At 40.0% G+C, this 19675-nt stretch overlaps 1 protein-coding gene across 1 annotated transcript; it reads left to right on the top strand.

Moving 5' to 3' along the window:
• Nucleotides 1–2800: 2800 nt before the first annotated feature.
• MMADHC (metabolism of cobalamin associated D) lies at nucleotides 2801–17143 on the top strand. Its single transcript, XM_074596244.1, has 8 exons — nucleotides 2801–2918; nucleotides 3178–3220; nucleotides 5468–5612; nucleotides 5869–6086; nucleotides 8576–8681; nucleotides 9979–10109; nucleotides 13056–13142; nucleotides 14480–17143. Exons 2-8 carry the CDS (start codon nucleotides 3212–3214, stop codon nucleotides 14672–14674), a joined length of 891 nt encoding a protein of 296 aa, XP_074452345.1. The 5' UTR covers nucleotides 2801–2918; nucleotides 3178–3211; the 3' UTR covers nucleotides 14675–17143.
• The last annotated feature ends 2532 nt before the right edge of the window (nucleotides 17144–19675 follow it).

The following is a 19675-nucleotide window of genomic DNA, read 5'->3' as shown; positions in this document are numbered from 1 at the left end:
TGGAAGATTTTCATGATTAATATTTGATAAATCTGTAATTGGATCGTTTGATTTTGCAGCCTCCTTTGAATAGAGGTAGAAACTTTATTGAAATTAATCTTTACGAATTCAGGCCACAAACTTCAGGGGATGATAACTCATTGATTGATTTGAGTATCTTGAAGTGCTAACCCTGGAGAGAAGATAAATTGGGATTGCCTAAGGACAAGTCAATACAGACTGAATGTAATCCAGAGTGCTTTCCTATTAGAGGAAATAAATTACCTTCTCTAAAGAGTTAAAGTTGAATTTCTCCAGCCTTTTTTTGCTGAAGTTCAGAGATTCAACATGAATATTTAATTTAAAAGCAAATGAGAATTAAGTGTGCTAACATTGAATTAATAAAATAGTTGAGTAGCATGCAACAGTGAGCAAATGTTCTCATGAAAAAATACGAAAATCAAAAACTGCAACATTACAGTTACCCAATGCATCATATTGTTTAGAATTGGATATAGGAATTTTGTCTTGATCCTAATAAAATAAAGCAGAAATTCAGAGCATTGCAGGGCTGAATATTAGCACTATGAACAACAAAAACAACTTCTTGCTCTGATATTTAGCTATTGGGTTATGTATTGAAACCTTTAGAGCTGGTTTATGCTAATAACCCGGCAGCAAAGCAAAAAAAAATTGTCCAGAAATATCTGGTTTATAACTAAAGTAAATTAAAGGGCATGTGCACATTCACTGAGGGATCTGAACGCCCAGTCTTTTATTTTGAAGGCAAGAGATTAAAGTTCCCTTTCCTTAACCAGCATCACTGCTTTGAAAAGATAGCAAAGAAATGGCAAAAAATAAGAAAAAATAGTCTTAATCCTAGTATAGCAATGTGGCTCGTGTGCATTTCCCCTCTACTGCCGAAGCAATACAGCTCTTTTATATTTGCTTTAAAGAAGATCCAGGTTTGGGCACCTCTCCCCTGATATTTTTAATTCAGCATTTAAACAGTTGCATTAGTATGCACAGCACTTTCCACCTATGCAAGGAGAGACGTTTTTGCCTCAAAGAACTCATGATCTAAATTAAATCACAATATTGAAAAAAGGACTAAAAAAGCTACCTGGAAACAACACCGAGTCTTAAGCTAGCTACAAAGCTTTCTCCCTTCCCCTTTCCATTGATGGCAGGATTTATGAGAAGGCAAGATACAGAGAGCGATCGCCTGCGCTAAGCAAACAAAAAAGACCGAAGACAAAGATTACGAGGTTCCTCAGCACAGTGCCTGTGCAAGGCCATTCCGGACTCAGAATTAGCAAACGGATAGAGATAGCCATGCTAGAAAATCTGGAAAGACACAGCATTTAAGAAGTTATAGATTTGGTTGATACCGCACAATGGCTACAGTGTTTGAAGTGGATGAGGAAAAAGGCAAATACAAAGATAAAAAAGGAGCTAAGATGATCCTTTTCACAAGTCCACTTCAGGCCACAGGGGGATAAACGTGTCGTGCTCCAGGTGACATTAAGAAAGAGAGGATGGCAATTTGAACCCGGTTATGTACTGGAAAACCGGTACAATTCTGCAAACGAAGAGGGAGCACGTGCAGGAACTCTAACACATGCGCAGGGACGTGGCTTTGGAATCGGTGCCCCAGCTGAGCCTCACTGACTTTGTGTAGATATTCAACAGGCATTCCGCGGGTAGCGATCCATCTATTCAGCAGAACCCATAGAGTCAGTAGGGCCCAATACCAAACACAAACTACCTTTATACTGCCCGTTTTCCTCGGAGCAACAAAGCCTTGCCCCCAAACGCAGCCTGGAGCACCTTCAACCGCAGACGATGAGTATAGTGGAGTAAAACCACGACCCCTTCTCTTTGCCGTGGAGCAGAGAGTCCTTTGGACGGGAGAGTCCTTCTGCGCGGGGCTCCCAGCCGACTCCTGCCGCCGAGCTGCTCCCTCGCCACACAAAGGAGAACGCTTTCAACGGTAAATACGCGCTTGCATTAATAAATTCTGCAGTTAGTTAACTTTGCGTAGCAGAAATTAACAGATATTTAAGAGCTCTGCCTATGGAATTACCTCAATCTGGCTCATAGCGGAGGAGTTTATTTTAAATAAAAGCCAGCTTTGTAATCAAACCTCCCCCCAGATTCCAATAAATAGGCCCAAGGAGAAAAGGTGGAAAAACGAAGCCTTTCCACAACAAAGTGGGAGAACAAAAGAAAAGCCTTTGGTCCACTGAAAAGGGGTTTTATTCTGTATTTTACTTTGTAAAACAGTTATTTGAAGAAACTACATTTTGCCCTTAGAGGAACAGTTTTGTTAGCAGAACTGGCGTTTACATTCAAATTTGAGGAAACCCAGGGCCTAGCGGCCTTTCGCTGGCTGGGAAGCTCTCCCTGTATTTTCTTCAATAAAAACACCCTCTTTTTTATTCATTTTCGACTCCGTTGCACTCCCCATCCCCAGAAAGCCCCGGCCGAGGGCGGTGGGGGGAGCGGTGTACCGGCAACCCGGCGGACATTACATGACTGACTCCTGGCGCACCCGACGGGTACTGCACCGCCGGCGAAGGACGAGCCGGTGCCGACACCGCGACCCCGAGAAGCCCCCCCGCCGAGACAAGCAGAAACACCCGCTCCGGCCGCGGCGGCCCGGCCTCCCTCCGCCCGCTGTGAGAGGCCGCCGCCGGCCCCGCCGCCACACACCGCCCACCGCGCCCGGCCTCACCCCTCCGGGCCTCCCCGCCGCCCCAACCAATCGACCGCCGAGCGACTCACCCCGCCTCTCGCTCTGCCCGCTCCCTCGGGACGCTAATCGAGGTGTCGGTGGATCGTCTCGCTTGGCTTGGCGACGGGCGGGGCGCGCGCCCGTCGCGCGGGTGCGCCGTGCCGGGGAGGGGAGGGCGGCCGTCGCCATTTTGCAGGAAGAGGTGAGAGGTGCCGGCGGGGTGGTGGTTTTGTTGCCCTCGGTGTTTCTTTCTCTCCTCCCGTCGTCGGCAGCTTCGGCCGCGGGCGGCCGGGCCTGTGACGAGCGGGCAGCGCGGCGGTGGTTTGCGGGGCCGTTGTCGGGGAAGCGGGGGGCGGCCGTGAGGGGCGGGGAGGAGGCGAGGCCGCTGCGGGGCGGGAGGTGAGGGGGAAGCCCCGGTCCGGCCGGCGTGTCGGAGGCCAGTGCGTTCGCTTTTCTTCCAGAGGCCTGTCGGCGAGAGGCAGCCCGCTGTCTGCAATGGCCAATGTGAGTAACCGAGGATTAAGTCGGATCCGTTTGGTTTTGTTTATTTTTTGATGTCGTGAGTTAAGATGAAGTGCTCGGATTCACCAGGCAGCTTTCAGACCGAAGAATAAAACACCCTTTATGGATCTAGTGTTGCCACGGTGGCATGAATAATGTATTGATTTCGACGGTGTTTTTTCCGCTCGGGTAATGCTAGATTTGTAAATATTTGCGTAAGTGAGCGCAGTCAACACGTCTGTAATTAACACTAACATCTCCACGTTAAGTGATCCTGATTATAAGGAAAAATGCTCTTTTCTTGTAATTATGTGTCAGCTATAATTGTTTACATCTGCTTTATCTATAACGTTGTCATTATGCAAAAACAAATTTTAGTAGGGCTTTTACATAATAGAAGAAAAAAGCATTCAGGTGGAATCCTCAGGCTTTTGCTGTTGTTACAGGAACCTTTTAAATCTAGCGGTGGTTTAGAACTAGACAGCTTAAAGTCTTAATCATGAATTCTCAATTTAAGTCATAAAATCAAACATGCCTTTATGTATTTGAGTCTTCATAATGTTGATAGAACTTATTAGACATTATATGTTTACGCAGAGGGGGTATGTAAAAAAACTGGTGCATACCGGCTTAGGTCCTGATACACTGAATAGTCTTTATCTTAAACATACAAACAGTAGTAGCATTATCTCACTTTTTCTGAAGTAACCTTGTTGCATACATGTTTAGTGGCAAACACATGCATAAACTTTTACAGAATCAAGAATACAGCACTTAAGGAAAATGCCTTTATGTCAGTTTCTCAAAAGAATTTCTTTCCCTCGCCTGGAAAATAAAGTTTTATGAAAGCACACGTGCTATGGCAGGTGGGATTTGTATTTTCCTTAATGCACACTTTTGTGCAACTGTATTCAAGAGTATTAGTAGCTTTGTGCTAGAGTTAAGTAGTCTTTAATATTATTTTTTTTTAAAATTACACTTCCAACTCTCTGTTTTGAGTGTATGAGTTATTTTTCTGTTATGTCTGTGTAAATGCATCATGAGAGTTGTCAATCTATTTTTAAAGTATAAAAAAATAGATCAGATGTTTCAGTTTAATCACATCACCTGGCAAAAACAACACAACAAAAGAAACCAGTAATAGTCGCTCTTATTACTACATAAGATAATATCATTTGGCCTCAGAGTTAATCTTCATTGTGAGGAACTACTAGATCTTTAGAGCCCTGGTGTTGAGACCATTTGCACACTCAGGGAGATAGCGTTGCGTTGCATCATTTTCTGTTTGCTGTGTGGCTGAATCAGCTTCCGATAGAATCATCTTCAGCAGTTGCAAGTTAGGTTGACAGGAAAACTCTGTGGTGGGAAGCAGATTTTCTGGTGTATTCCAAGACCGTGGAATTCATAAAGGTTTTATGGCTTGCTGGCATTTTGCCTGCGGTACTGATCTGTTTGCAACAATGCTTGTTTATAAATAAGTGGCTGTACCCAGTTTGTGAATCTGAATGACACTGGCTGCACTAACTTAAGTTTTGCACGTGTTAAATGTTTATGGATTTTGATAACAAAAGAAAGAACCCGTAATTACCATACCTACCTGTTTTGATATGCTTATCTCCCTGTATAGTTCAGAGCTGTTGGTATGTGTAATTTGCTGGCAGAGAAGTGTGTGTAAGCGCATATGTATGTGTGCTTCTAGATGACAGCTACAAGATGTATCTATAGTTATATTATCTTGTGTCTCTCTCCAGTATTTCATGAAGTAGGAATATAGGCTGGCTAACATTTGGGCTAGCCTTCAAGACAAATGTCTGGGATATCAGCATTTACTTAATTAACAATATTTCTAGGTATTTCTGATAATCAATCCCATGATTGAAGTGTGACAATCATGGAAACAATGACATGAATGGAAATAATCATGGAAACAATCCCCATCTATAACGTAGTTTAGGTTGTGGGATTTCAGTGGTGCTATTCAAACTTTTTAAGACTTCTTTCCTCACATGAGAAGGCCTTTCAATAAGAGTTTTTGAGGCTTTTTCTTTGCTTAGAATACTATTACTAGTAGAATAGAAAAGTAATAATAAAATACTCTTAAAGCTTGATTTTACAGAAACACAGTTCATCATAATTAAAACTGTAAACTAATTATCGCATGAGGATTTCTCTTGTGATCCACAAAACTGTACTTAAACTAGTATTTTTGCTAGCAGTATGTAACACTTATTTTGATTTTTGTCTTCTCAGGTGCTCTGTACCAGAGCAAGATTGGTCACCTACCTACCAGGGTTTTATTCCTTAGTCAAAAGAGTTGCAAATCCCAAGGCTTTTTCTACAGCAGGGTCCTCTGGCTCAGATGAGCCTCATGTTGCTGCTACACCTCCTGATTTATGTAAGAAAAAAAAGCAATTTCTTTTTCTTTGCATTCGTGTGCTATCAGAACTTTGCACCCCATATAAATTTGGGAATTCTCAAGTGTGCTTTTTATGTCAGGGCCCTTACTTTTACTTGTGCGTTGTGGTTACTCTAGTTATATGTGATTGTGATCAAATACAGATATTTGTATGAGAGAGGGTTTTTCTTCTTTTTGTTTTTTTTTTTCTTTCTTTTTAGATGTGATGACTAAAGCAAGGCCTTGACTTTTGCAGGTCCGAGAACTGTATGGCCAGATGAAGTAATGGGTCCATTTGGCCCTCAGGACCAGAGATTCCAGTTGCCTGGTAATATTGGTTTTGACTGTCACCTAAATGGCACTGCTTCTCAGAAGAAAAGCCAAGTTTCAAAAAGTCTGCCTGATATATTAGCAGAGCCTTCAGCAAGTGAAAGGCATGAATTTGTCATGGCACAATACATAAACGAATTTCAGGTAAGAACAGGCTTCATCTGTGAAACTGGTATTTCCTGTCTAAGAGAAACATAACTAATCTGTCTTCCTCTTGAAGAAAGATATTGTTGATTTTCTAGATGGTTTTGAAAGATGAACTTCAGTTGGGGAGAGCGAGATATTACATAGAACCTACCTGAAGTTTTTTCTTTTAGGAGAAGGAAATATTTCAGGGTGTGGTTTTTTGACTAAGCGTTGTTTAGTGAAATAGCATTTTATTAGTGACTTAATTATATTGATATGGGAAAAGAAAACTTCAGTTTCAAGACTTGCTGTTTACTGAGTCTTTCCTCGCCTTTTATCAAATGGAATTGGTGGTTTCTTCAGTATTTCATTTAATGGATCTGAAGTTACATAGTTTGGACAGTGTTTGGATCTGCCTGCTTAGTTCTGACAGCCATTGAATTCATACAGGAGAAGCAGATCAACATACCTCAAGCCTCACAATGAGACTGCATTTTGGCAATGGCAGAGCTTGCAACGAGTCAGATGCGTTATTAACAAGCAGCTTGATAATTACTAGTGTGATTGCAGCATTTCGACAGAAGTTTAGTGCTACTAGCTGCTGACTCAGCTTTCCAGGCTCTCTGAGTTTGTGACATGCTCAGACATCGGAAGTCAGCTAGCAAATCTCCATTGTTAAAATGCTGTATAGTGGTTTTTTGTAAATGTGGCATTGTATTCTAAAGTGTTCAGAAAATGTAAGCTTCTGGTGAGCTCCCCAGGTTCTGTTTTCAGCTTGTGTGGATCATACTTTCTGTTAAAAGCCCAACAGAAAATTCTAGTCTTCTGTTTGTTTCGTGCAAACCAGGTGCACTGAATGCATGTTCACTTTCCATCAAGATTCCTTGTACAATAAAATGCCTGGGGCAGCTGTTGTTGTCTGAAATGGAAGGGAGAAACTGGAAAGAGCAGAGGCAGGTTTTGCAACTGGTATTCAGAAAGCAGTCAACAAGAGTCAGTGCTGCTTCATACTGGTGGTGTTTAGGAATCCATGAACGACATTTAGCTAATAAAAATGCTAAACTACTCATCTTAGGAGAGGACCAAATTTTGAATGATGGGATCAGCTGAATACAGAAACCTGCCATAGGTTGCTGCAGTAAGCAGGAGAAAAACTCGGTGCTGCTGGAGCTCAGGCTCCAGTCCTCAAACCAGTCAGAGGAATGGCAAACTTCTCTGCTCTCTTTGTACCTGAGATTGATGCATTAGTTTAATCGGAGCAGAGTAAATGGGCCTAGCAGCCTATCAATATGAGAAAGCGGTATTGATCTTTGGAAAATGGTCATAGTCTCTTGATGATAGCATGCCTACTAAGCGTACGCGCTATGAAGTGGTGTTTAGCTGGATAGAATGGGAGTAGTAGGCAAAAAATCACAATGAACCTCTGTTCTTAGTAATAGAAGCATCTTAGGAAGAGAAGGGGTTTACCACCATAACTGCATGGTTTGTCAGGCTTAAAGTACCAACTGATCTGTCCAAATTACTGCAGTCATAATGTGAGATACATATAGAAACACATGTATTGAAACTGCAGTTAATGTCTATTGTTAGTCTGTTTTCGTGTTTATTTTTTTGATGGGTTGGTTGGGGTTTTTTTGCTATTCTTGAATGCTAACTTCTAGAACAAAAATATTACCCACGCTGTTTTTAATGTAATAGTTTTCTCTAGGGAGAACTTTTGCATAAAGACAGGTGTTAGGTAGGACCTAATTATGATGTTAAGTAGTACATTTCAGTCTTAGAGAAACTTGCTGAAATTCCTTGTAAATTATGGCATAGTTAGAGCTAGAAAAACTGTATTAAGGCATGCTACACCTATTACATAATAATTGGTATCCCAAAGGAGGCAGTTGTTGTTACTACCTTCTTAAGGGCTTTTTAAGCTTAAATGCTATATATCTAACTTACAGGTGCCCCGTTTATAACATAACCACAAGAATCTGGGGGGTTGGTTTGTTGTTGGTTTGTTGTTTGGTTTGGTTTTTTTTAGAAACTGTAGAACTAAAAAGCTGTAAAGAATAGAAATAGTATTACTGGGAAACTTCCGCTTCTCGAGCTACAACAGCTAAAGCTGAAAATACTGGTAGTTCAGAGCTCTAGAACTGTTGTGTAACTTTAAAGTAAAGTTTTATTCTGGCTTGGGTCATGTGCTTATGTCTGAAATCTGTCAATTGCTATTGTATTGAATACTTGAGGCCACTTTTTCAAGATTTTTTGTATTGGTTAAGGCTTTGAGGTAATATGGTTACAATAATACGTGAAGCTTAACATTTCTGTATAGGTTTAAGCAATAGGTTGTACCTAATCTGTTCTGTTTCTACTATTTGAAAAACAAATTTTAAGTCTTACTGCAAATGATATTTCTCTGAAACTGCTTGGGTGTATCGGTGGACATTTCGTCACAAAAACATAGTCTGGTGTACAAAGTTCTTCCTGTTATATGTTAACAATTTTCATTTTTTCCTCAGGGTGCTGATGTTCCGCAGAAACAGCAAATCAATAGCGCTGAAACTTACTTTGAAAATGCAAAGGTAGAATGTGCAGTACAAGCTTGTCCTGAACTGCTACGAAAAGGTAATTTTTCACTTCTTTTGATAGCTAAGAAATTATAACCTTTAAAAATGTGAAAATATGTAAGTAGACGCTCTGGTGTAACCGATGCCACAGAATGTGTAATAGAAAAGGGTAATCCAGAGTTAATATTTTACAAAAGAAAAATACATGCTATAAAATGAAAACTGAAACTTTGCTGTTGACAATACTTTGTCAGTGCCATTTAAATTGGAGATCAGCTGGGGTGGGGAGTAACTGCCGCCTGCTTCTTCAGTGTCAGGTAGATTCTGGAGCTCAGTCACTATCCAAAAACCAGTTTGTGACAAAATCAAATCTTTTGCCACTGCTTCCCAGTAAAATAGCAAACTGGAATTATGAAAGTACTGAAAGCATTGCTTTTGTATCTTTCTTTAATTTGTTCAAGAAGGAAATGATTGAAATTAAAATTGGAAAGTTTTATTCCAATTTTAAAGTCATATACTGAAAGAAAGAAGAGACTGGAGTCTGGATGAAATCTTAGTCTAGATGCTGAAGAGAACAGACTGCCGAGAGTAAGACAGATTGAACCTTTGGACCTTTAGTTTTGGAAAGTGCTTTTTCCTTCTACACTGAAAATTAGGGTCCACGAAGCCTAATTGTGACTTTGGTGCTTCACATGCATTCTTGTTTGTAGCCCAATAGATGACGTAGAGAGAGAGTCACGATGGCTTGGGCCTTCTCCTTCCCAGGGGAAGAACTGTCACAACTCATGCCTGCAGTACACTTCTCATACCGAGTCTGCTGTCATGTTCTAGGAAGAAGATCTGAGGCATTTCTACATTCTAGACTTTGAGGAATTTAATGTAAAAAAGTCAGTGTGTATCACGTAACGTGGCTTAGCCAGAAAATAAGGGTTTTCACACCTTATGTGTGTGGAGAACTGTGTGGTGTTCAATTCAAAATATTAAACTATTACTATATTTTGTGTATTGTCTTTGCAAAGAAGTGCACTTGTTTGCAGGTTCTGAAATGTGCAGAGTAGTGGAGCTTTTATCATCTTGCAATTAAACAAGAGGTCTTGAAACAGCAAATTCCATTGCCTAGGTTGTTTTTAACAGGACCTTACCAAGGTGCATTAGTTTCCACAAAAGCAAGGCCAGCGTTTCAAACCAGCATGCTGTTTGCTGCATCTGACATGAAAAAACAAACATATATCTTGGATTTAAATGAAAGGAAGGCTCTGAAGTAGGGTCAATAGTTTGTCGAAAACTGAAAAATCGTAAGTAAAATGTAAGAGCAAGCCATAACATCCCAGTTTTGCTTTTTTTTTCCTTTTTAGACTTTGAGTCAATGTTTCCAGAAGTGAATGCCAACCGTTTAACGATATTAACTGTCACCCAGAAGACTAAAAATGATATGACTGTATGGAGTCAAGAAGTGGAGGATGAAAGAGAAATGCTGTTAGAAAATGTAAGTAGCTGGCAGTAGCACCAGCTATTTTTGTTTTCAGGTGAATCTTCAGTGAACTATGCGTGTATTTTCGTCCATTTGTAGCTCTGGTAATGATATATCGTATTATTTTTTAGAGCATTTTTGAGCTAATCCTGTGTTCTTTTACTGGTAAAATGGAGATAACGCTTCCAGCTTTGTAGCTTTTTTGACTACTCTACACGTGTCTCATAGAACTATTAAATTCTTTAGAGTGGGGTGAGTCAAAAGTATGCTAAAATGTTGTAAAATACTACAGTAAATTGTTAAAAACACTTGGTTGTTATCCTGTTGCAGGTAAAGGGCAGCAACTATTTTCTCACCTTATTTCAGCTTTAGTGCAATGCATTTTGTAGAATTTCGCTTCTCTCTCTGTTTTTCTATGGTGTAACTAAGATTCCAGTACAGAGTCTGTCCATGAGTGTCCTTTTAAGAAGTGGTGGCTCTGAATTTTCCATTCTGATAACGGGTGTGGTTAATGCTTTTAACTTGGGTATCAGTTACATTTATTGTATCTTAACCATCCTCATGAACTTTGTCTTATTGTTCTGTTGCCACTAGAGGTCTCTCTGACAATCCCTTTATTTCACAATCTTCAGATGGTTTTTTTTTTTGTGCATGTACTCCAGCAGGTGTCGGTGTTCCCCATCGCTAGCATTCTTTTCTTAGCACCTCAAAATACAACGTTTCTACGTATTATTTGTTAAAATCTTTCTAAAACTTATAAAAAGCACCCTGTGGGACTTTCATCTGTATAGCGAGGGTCATATTAATTTGAAAATAATCTGGTAATGTCCTTGTCAATACTGTAAACTGCAAGTGTGGCCTGTGTAAAGCAGTGTAAGGGTTACCACAAAAAAAAAAAGCAGTCTGAAGGATCAACATAAAGATTACACACAAATTAAAATTCCCTTCATTTTAGTGTGTTCTTCTCTTTGAATTATTTCTGGTCTGTTGGTCTTTGGCCTTGTAATCTGGTCTAATTATATGTTAATTGGCATCTTTCTTCCTTGTGCACCTCCCTGTCAAGTCTAATATAGTCATTGTAGGGGTGTTAGGATGTTGGATGTAACCTCCTGGCCTAAAGGTTACTAACAGCAAATTCACAAGAAAATGGTCTGTTTGTTTGCTTCATAGATGGTTAGAAGTAACCTTAAAAATACTAATTTAATGTGAGAGGCTTGTGCTAAAGTAATGAGGGTTACTTACAGCCAAATCTAAGTGTTTACAGTAGTGAATTTCAAGTGTTTATTAGCCTCACTCTGAGTGGTTGCTGAGGGGTTGTTACAACACTGGATCAAAAGATGTACTGTATCAGAAATGTAATGCCTAAAATCCCGTCTTCAGATGGCTTACTTACATTGGTGACTTAATTTACAATTGAAGCACAGTTAATCATCAGAGCCATCGCATATCAAAATACAGAACAGATTACTGTAAAGGATAAACTCCCCATAATTTGAACCATTAGGGAACTGAAGGTGAGTAATTCTAATAACATTTCTATAAACTTGAAACCTTGAGCTCCTAAGGGCACTGAAGTATTAACTTATTCTGAAGTTAAAAATATTTTTGTACGAGACAAGGGAATTTCTTTCACATTTTGAGGAAGCTATGTGAATTCTATTTGTGCTTTATTCTAGACCAGTGTATTCAGCTGTTCAGATTTTTGCACTTGGACATGTTTTTCTCAGAGTTCATGGATGGTTGTAGATCTATCACATACCTCGACTTTTGTGGGTGTTTTTTTTCGCTCACCTTTGGAGGTTTCTTCGGAAGTTTTCTACGGGGCCCTGCTGTCCCTCATAACATGGGTTCAAAACTGCTGGTCTAGGTGATTAAAAGTACATAACTGAGGTCTCCTGTTCTTGCCGATTTATCTGTGGAAAAAATGTGCTGTGTAATCTGTAGGTCGTGTAATTATTTTGTGCCCTGTGTTGTGATGTCAGAATACAGGAGCACAGCTTTAAATCTACCTGGTTGAATTTTCTTCTATATCTGACAAACACATAACTGCAAGTCAACACCAAAGATTTTAAAAGACAAAAATAATAATGAAGAAAACCCCAACATAGCTTATTAAATTAGCTGATGTGAAAAGTTTGCTGGAAAAAAAAAAAAGAAGTAGATTCTTTAAACTGTCCCTTCAGAGAAGGGAGGTTTTTGACACATTACAGAACAGGAAACTTCTTGGCATGTTACTTAATGGAAAATACTATTTTCAGGAACGTCGAGTGGTGTATTGAAATGTGACCTACAACTTTGTTAAATAGTGTGAGAGTTTGAAATCGTCCTTCATCCTGACCACCAGTTAATTACAACAAGAGAATTGGTGTAGGTTGATGTAAATGTCAAGTGCTTATGGAACTGTTTCCTGTCATGATGCGGAACTGAAATGTTCTTTAAAACCCTTTGTAGTATAGGAAGAACTACATAATACTGTCCTGTTGGCTGAGATAAGACCTTACAGCAAAACTATGTTTTTCATATATTTATAAAAATACATATTTCATGCTACATTTAGTGTCAAATTTGTGGAGTTTAGGTGAGATCTGTAAACTCGTGGAAATAACACAGAAATACCTGCAGTAATGGTTGACTTCTTAAAGAGGATAACAGGTATGATTGCAATCTGCATGAATAATCAAAGCAATTACATTATTCCTTGTACGAGCTGTTAATCCATTACTGACTGGCACAAGGAACACTTTTAAATCTCATATGAGTGAAGTAGCCTAATGTATGCCATTAATTCTAATCCTCTTAATATTATTAATATTTTATTGCAAGTATGCTGAATTTCTCATTTATTAGTAGAGGCCGAAAAAAATCTGTGCTTGTTCATTTTGGAATATTTTATGTGTGTTCTGATGTGTATGTAACAAAAATCCCATTTGATATCCTTCTTTCCCTTTATCTTCTGTTAAGTTCATTAATGGTGCCAAGGAAATTTGCTATGCGATTTGTTCCGAAGGCTATTGGGCTGACTTCATTGATCCATCCTCAGGACTGGCAGTAAGTTATGTGCTGTGTGGAATATGCAACGGACACTGCTGTGTTCTAACTAGCAGTGCTATTTGTGTTCTTCTTTAGGGGTTAAATCCAGCTTTTTCGTATTGCCCAAAAGCTGTTACCATAGGATAATTCCTTTCATAAATTAAGATGGGATAGTGACCCTGAGCCAGTTCCCATACTGTGTCAGCTGTCATTGCAGTTGGTATTTTGGAGAACATTGTTCAGTGATGAAGCTGAATTTTGGATAACTGTAGAAGTTTCGTGCCCCAGAGCTTTTTGTCAGTGGACAACAAGGCTGGTCATGCCCTCCCAAGGTAACCTGGTAGTCCTGACACCTATTTATACAGTTACACAGAGTTTGAATTTGAAAAGGTCTCTTTGCACTCATTAATGATATCTTTGTTATGCAGAAAAAATGAATAGCTTGTTCCTGTTAAACAGCATTGGCATTCATTATCAGATGATACCAGCTCTTTGGAGGAGTCTTAAAACTTGCAGGAGAGAATTGAGAAAGCTTCTATCAAAGCATGAACATATATGTATTTTTGTCTGAGAACTGTTAAAACCATATCATAGTTGAACATAATCATGGCACAGCTCAGTTTAGTGGGTTTTTATTTAAAAACACTGTGAAAGTCAGGGATTTATTGTGTCAGCAGAGGCAGCTACATTTAACAGAGTATGTTTATAAGGTGAACAGGCAGTTGAAGGTGTGTGTAGTGCTTAAAAGCTTCCCAGAAATTCCATGCATTTAAGGAATAGTTACGGATTGATGAAGGTAGGGTTCTGTCTTTGGGCTCCAATTCAGTAGCAACAGCCTTAATGATAACCTGTTCATCAGGAGTAGGCTTTTGGTCAGAAGCTTCCTCTGGAGGTAAAGCAACTGAAATGCCTGTTTCCAATTTGCACACATTTTTTGCTCTTCAGAGCATCTCTCTTTATAGGGGCCATATTGAAAAGGTACATGTCTTATTTTTGCTATTTCACAGAAGGATTCTATCCTTACTGCCTGTAGAAGTAACGGAGCCTTTCCAAAGCACTTGGGGTTTTTTATAGGTATGATTGATCAGACATTGAAACACACTGATACACCTTCAGCACTCTGTCAGTGGGGAAGGGAAATCTTAAAATATGGGGTACCAGTATAACCAGAAGTGCTCTGCTTAGTTTTCTGTGTAAATTTCATGAATAAAACTGTACCTAAAATTGCCTCCAACAGATGTAACTAGTACTTCTGGGCTTAGGTTTGGTTTTAAAAAGGGGTAGTTCTGACACTTAAAATGCTCTTGGAAATGTTCACATGAAAAATTCTCTTTTTTTTTTTTTCCCCCACCTAGTTTTTTGGACCTTACACAAACAACACTCTCTTTGAAACAGATGAACGCTACCGCCACTTGGGATTTTCCGTTGATGATCTTGGCTGCTGCAAAGTTATTCGTCATAACATCTGGGGTACTCATGTGGTTGTAGGAAGTATTTTCACTAATGCTGAACCTGACAGCCCTATCATGAGAAAACTAAGTGGAAACTAGCAGTCACCAGGGTTTCACAAGTTCTTACGACCTTTGCAATCTTTTACTTGATGATTCTCTCTAAGCATTGTCAGGAAATGCCACACTTTAAAGTATTCTTAGGTAATAAAGTAGCTGTTATTTATTTTAGTCTTTGTGAATATGTGTTCACCACACGTGACTTAGAATATTAATTGACAACATTCAAACAGATGATACCTTAATGTGCCACATGAGTTTTAAGCTGTGAGTTTCCTTCGTCTTGAATGAGTTTAAACATACATGTACATAGCTATCTGCATATCCTTTTTTAATATTATCTTACAAGCCACGCTTCTTAACCATTTTGTCGTTCAGTGTCTAACAAGTCTATGCTCTTGGTATTAAAAATCCTGATGCCACTGAAGTTTCTAGGAATTGTGCTACTTGAAATGTGGCAAAAAAAATCCAAACTGGAATTCCCAGAAAAAAATTGTTCTCCCAGAATATGGAACTTCATAAAAACTGCAGAAGTTAATGCCAGACTAATCGCTTGTTTGCTGTTCTAAAATGAGAACAATGAGATAAGCTTTCAGGGGTGCTCTACCTACAAGTGATACTTCAATAGGGGAGTGCTCACTTGATTGCTACATCCACAGACTCAGTAAAAAGTCTTAAATTATTCTAGAATCAGTCATCTCATAATGTTTTTTGCCTTTATATTGCTTGGGATTTTATTTTCTCAGTGTTAGCTAAATATATTTAATTAGTTTATATACGTAAATGTAACTTACAGTTGCTTTTGTAACTTTCTTAGGTCATTAAATACATTGTGGAAAAAAAAAGATAATAGGACAATGCTTGGATATCATCATTGTTTTCCTGTACTTGGATGCAATTAAGACTTGTCTCTGTGGAATTTTGAAATGCCTGTGCAAAGAGCAATTATGATCAATTATTGCAATTATGATCAATTATAAAAATATTTCAACAGGAAGGTTTCAGTAAACTAGTCAGTCTCTTCAGGTATCGTAAAAACAATCGGGTCAGTTGAAGTTACTGGTGGAAGAACAGTGAAGAAAATTCAGTGCACCTGAAACTGTGGAGCTCTGTTGGCAGCCTCGCTGCAGAGACCAAGTAACGAACTAGATTTTAATCTCATCGCAGTCAGTTGTCGGGGCTGTTTGTTAATACACCACTGCTGTAGCTCTGCCAGTTCGTGTAACAATGGGAATCCTTCAGTCTTGATTCCGTCAAAATTTAGTGCAACTTTTGTCTGGAAAATGGCTGCACAAGATAATGATCTGTCTTCCTGTCAGATAGGTAGGGGTTTTAATCATTGTGTCTTTTGCCAATGTGAACTAACCAATGTGGATTTGAAACTTGTTCTACGTTTGTATACTACTCTGTTCCCTACTCAGGGTCTAAGCCAGTTATCACCAAAGTCTTTTTATTGGCTTCAATGGGTTTAGAACCAGATCCTTTACCAAGTGCCTGTACCTGTCCTTGTTAAGGATTGCTGCAAGCCCATAACTCTGCTGGATCACGGAGGTGGAAGTGAGGAGGACTTTCTGCTGAAGAAGTGAGTGCTGTCTACTCTTAAGTAGACAGAAATTACTAAGCCAGCAGCAATTCAGAGATTATTTTACTCCCCTACCATCGTCATCACTGTTGGCTCTAGGCTGCGCACATTCCAAGGTTGAAGTGTATGGCTGTTGAGGCAGGATTTGTTTATCACTTTGTTGTGGAATTTGTGCTTTATTTCCAGAGCCCAGGTCCTTGACCTCCTCTCTACTGTCCAAGAAAGCTGTATTACTTCAAAGTCTTTCATTGATTTCCCCCCCCCCCCCGCCCCCGATCAAGAGGATTAAAAAAGCTTGAGAAGCTGCACTGTGTCTTGTCTGTTTGCAAAATACAATTATTTTGCAGAACACAAATTAGCTCATTTGATAAAAGAGGCTTAGTGTCTCCCTGGACTTATTCTCCACTGTTGTGGAGAACTTTGTTGGATAAGTATTAGAAAAATAAATTCTGTGAATGGTTCACATATATTTTAACTACATTGAAGACTCTTGATGCTATCTTTTCTTTAGGTGACTGTGCTGTTCTTGCCTTTCTATTTTTTATAAGGGGTGGGGGCTGTCAGACAGCTATGCAATTTAAGCTTGGGATGCTAGTGTTTGAGTTCGCATCCATTACAGTTTCAGCCTGGAAAGGGCTTTTACAGTGGCTTTTCAAATGGCTTCAACCCAAGGCAAAAATCTCACTGAAGATAACGGTGAGTTTTGCTTTGACTCTGCTAATACTAATGTTCCATAACAGAATTTGAGGGGAAGTATAATTTCCCGATATTTTTCTAAGTAAGATTTTCTCATACATTTTTGATTCCAGTTCAATTTCCCTCACAGCAGAAGAGCTATACTGTGCCTTAATGAACTTGCTACTATGAAATAAAAGTTCTTGAATGCAGTGTGATTAACTGTACTTCTGATAATAAAAAACAAAACAACTTTCAGTGTTACACAGTTAATTCCTTTCTAGAGTAAAGAAACAAACACGTGAGAAGAGCTGTTGTATGTGAGATCACATATCTTTCCTTGAACAAGATTACTGTTCTGTGGGAAGTACTATTTTTCTTAATGTGGAGAGGCTATTTCTAAAGTTAGTTACTACCAAATATAACACAATTTATTGGTTTTGCAAGAAATTCCACAAAAACTTATGTGAAGTGGTGGTGGTGAGCATCACAAGAGCAGTGCTATCTTTGTGTAGTTGCATTTGCAAGCACGTTGGTATACATGGAGAATAGGCTCAAAATTACGCAAGTCTAGAAGTTGTTTGTAGTAGTCAAAAGGCTAAAAAAAATGTTACGGGTGAATAGGTGCCCTAAGTTACGAGGTCTTTCCACAGAATTCCTAGTAAAGGAAAAAAATTACAGAGTTGTCTTTTTCTCTCTCCTAAAATATCTTCGTACTACTCTTACGTGATCTGTTATCCTGGTGAAGTTCTACACCACTATAGTCTCCTAAATAGCTGGTGGTGTCACTGCTAAGGACGGCAGGGGTGGCAGGATTTTAAGTTACAAAAATAAATTTGAAACCAGGCTTAAAAGTTTCGTAGGGATAAATTCACAGGATGAGGTGTTGAGGGAAAGGGGCAGTTTCTGCTTGCAGTTAAGTGCAAAGCTTACGTGGGTTTCAGTGCCATGAATGTTCATATTCAAGCTGTGCTACAGTAAGAGCTAAGTGTAGGAGTTGTGTAGATTTCGTGGTTGAAAGGACAGAAGTACGGTGTTTTAACAGATTGAGGATTGTGTACGGAGGAATCTTCCAAATCCTCATCCACTTTGGTTCAGTTCAGTGAATTCATTGATTCGTTTAGGACACATCCTCATTTAACAGTAGAGGTTTTAGAACTTGGCTTTATATCAGTCACGAGTGATGTTCCCCAGGGCTCAGTATTGGCGCCGGTTCTGTTTAATATCTTTATCGATGATCTGGGTGAGGGGATCGAGTGCACCCTCAGTAAATTTGCAGGTGACACCACGTTGGGTGGGAGTGTTGATGTGCTTGAGGGTAGGATGGATCTACAGAGGGATCCGGATGGGCTGGATCCACGGGCTGAGGCCAAGGGTATGAGGTTCAAGAAGACCCCAGTTCTGGGTCCTGCACCTGGGTTACAACAACCCCGTGAACGCTACAGGCTTGGGGCAGAGTGGCTGGAGGGCTGCCCGGCGGAAAAGGAGCTGGGGGTGTTGGTCGACGCTGAGTTAAAAATTAACACTATGCAATCTGTCATGTGGAGGGAGTAAAAATACTGCTAGTGATGTAGAGCTGAAATATAATAGCAAAACAATTGTATGACTTGCCTCATGGGCCTGGTCTTTGTAGAGCCTCTTTTTTACTGAAAGTCGCTTCTTTTTTACTCGGCATCCTCAAAGTTGTCATTCAAACTAATGTTCCCTGTGCATGCCTTTAGAGAGAACAGGAAAAATAATCCAGGGAATTGAGCAGCCTCTCGTTTATAAGAGTGTAAACAGTGAAGAACTCTATTCTCCTTCCGCCAGCAGCCACCTGGCTGGCAAAAAAGCTCTCAGACTAACCCAGAGGGTCGAAGGGATCTCTTGGGGCAGAGGCCCCTTGTCTCTGACTGCCAGCTTGGCTGCAGGCTCCTCGCCCTTTCTTGCTAATTGCGGTGTCATTCAACGAGAGATGCTCTGGTTCATAAACCCGCAGGAAAGCAGGGCTGTAACTCTAGACAGCTCGGGGCAGCTGAGGCAGGAAGGTGAGGCCGCAGGACGTAAGCTACTTTGTCACGGTACCATACACAAAGCTTGGGCTGGCAGCTTGTCTTACTCCCAAAGCTTCTGCCCGGTCAGCCTAAACTAATGGCAGAAATCGAGATACAGAGTGGAAAACCACGTGAATTTGGAAGAACTCGGTGTACAGAGCCTGCGTTGATGGTGTTGCTCAAATAATTTGAAATAAGTACAGAGTGGCAATACAATTTGTGTCATCCAAGACATCAGAGCACAATTTCTCTGCTCTTTTTTTTTTTTCCCTGCGCTGCACCCTTAGCAGTAGAGCATCTCTCCCTGCGGTTTGCCTGCCGGACTGAAACGTGAAAGCTGCTGATTCAAAACACGCCTGAAATTGATTTTCACGGCTGCATGGTCTAAAATGTCTGATAGATATAGATAAGGCAGTTATTATGTTGCGTTATGAGATAACACAGCGTATATATTTCTGAAATCACGTACTTTAGAAACGGGGTGACTTCTTAAACCACGGCGTTGCCACTTAAAAGCTGCCCATGTGGCCGTGTATGTTAAATTAATTCCTTCCCTTGCTCTTGAGCTAATGCTTAGTGGACACTGATAATAACCCTTGTATTTGATAGCGATGACAGCGATGCCGTGTTAGCATCGCAGCGGAGATGTGGAGGGCTGGCTGATGGAGGAGGATGAGCCGTGTCTACGTGAATTAACTGGCGAGTGGATAATCGAGGGCTGAAATACCTCGCTTGACCCAAAAATGAAGCATT

This window comes from Larus michahellis, chromosome 7 (genome assembly GCF_964199755.1).
Source record: "Larus michahellis chromosome 7, bLarMic1.1, whole genome shotgun sequence".
NCBI lineage: Eukaryota > Metazoa > Chordata > Aves > Charadriiformes > Laridae > Larus > Larus michahellis.
Note: the sequence above shows the minus strand (reverse complement) of the source record. Positions and strands in the feature narration are given on the sequence as shown.

Excerpts from the sequence above, each read along its gene's own strand:
- MMADHC (XM_074596244.1), top strand. Across the intron at positions 5,613-5,868 it reads TGCTACACCTCCTGATTTAT|GTCCGAGAACTGTATGGCCA; the intron begins GTAAGAAAAAAA and ends TGACTTTTGCAG. Across the intron at positions 10,110-13,055 it reads GAGAAATGCTGTTAGAAAAT|TTCATTAATGGTGCCAAGGA; the intron begins GTAAGTAGCTGG and ends TCTTCTGTTAAG.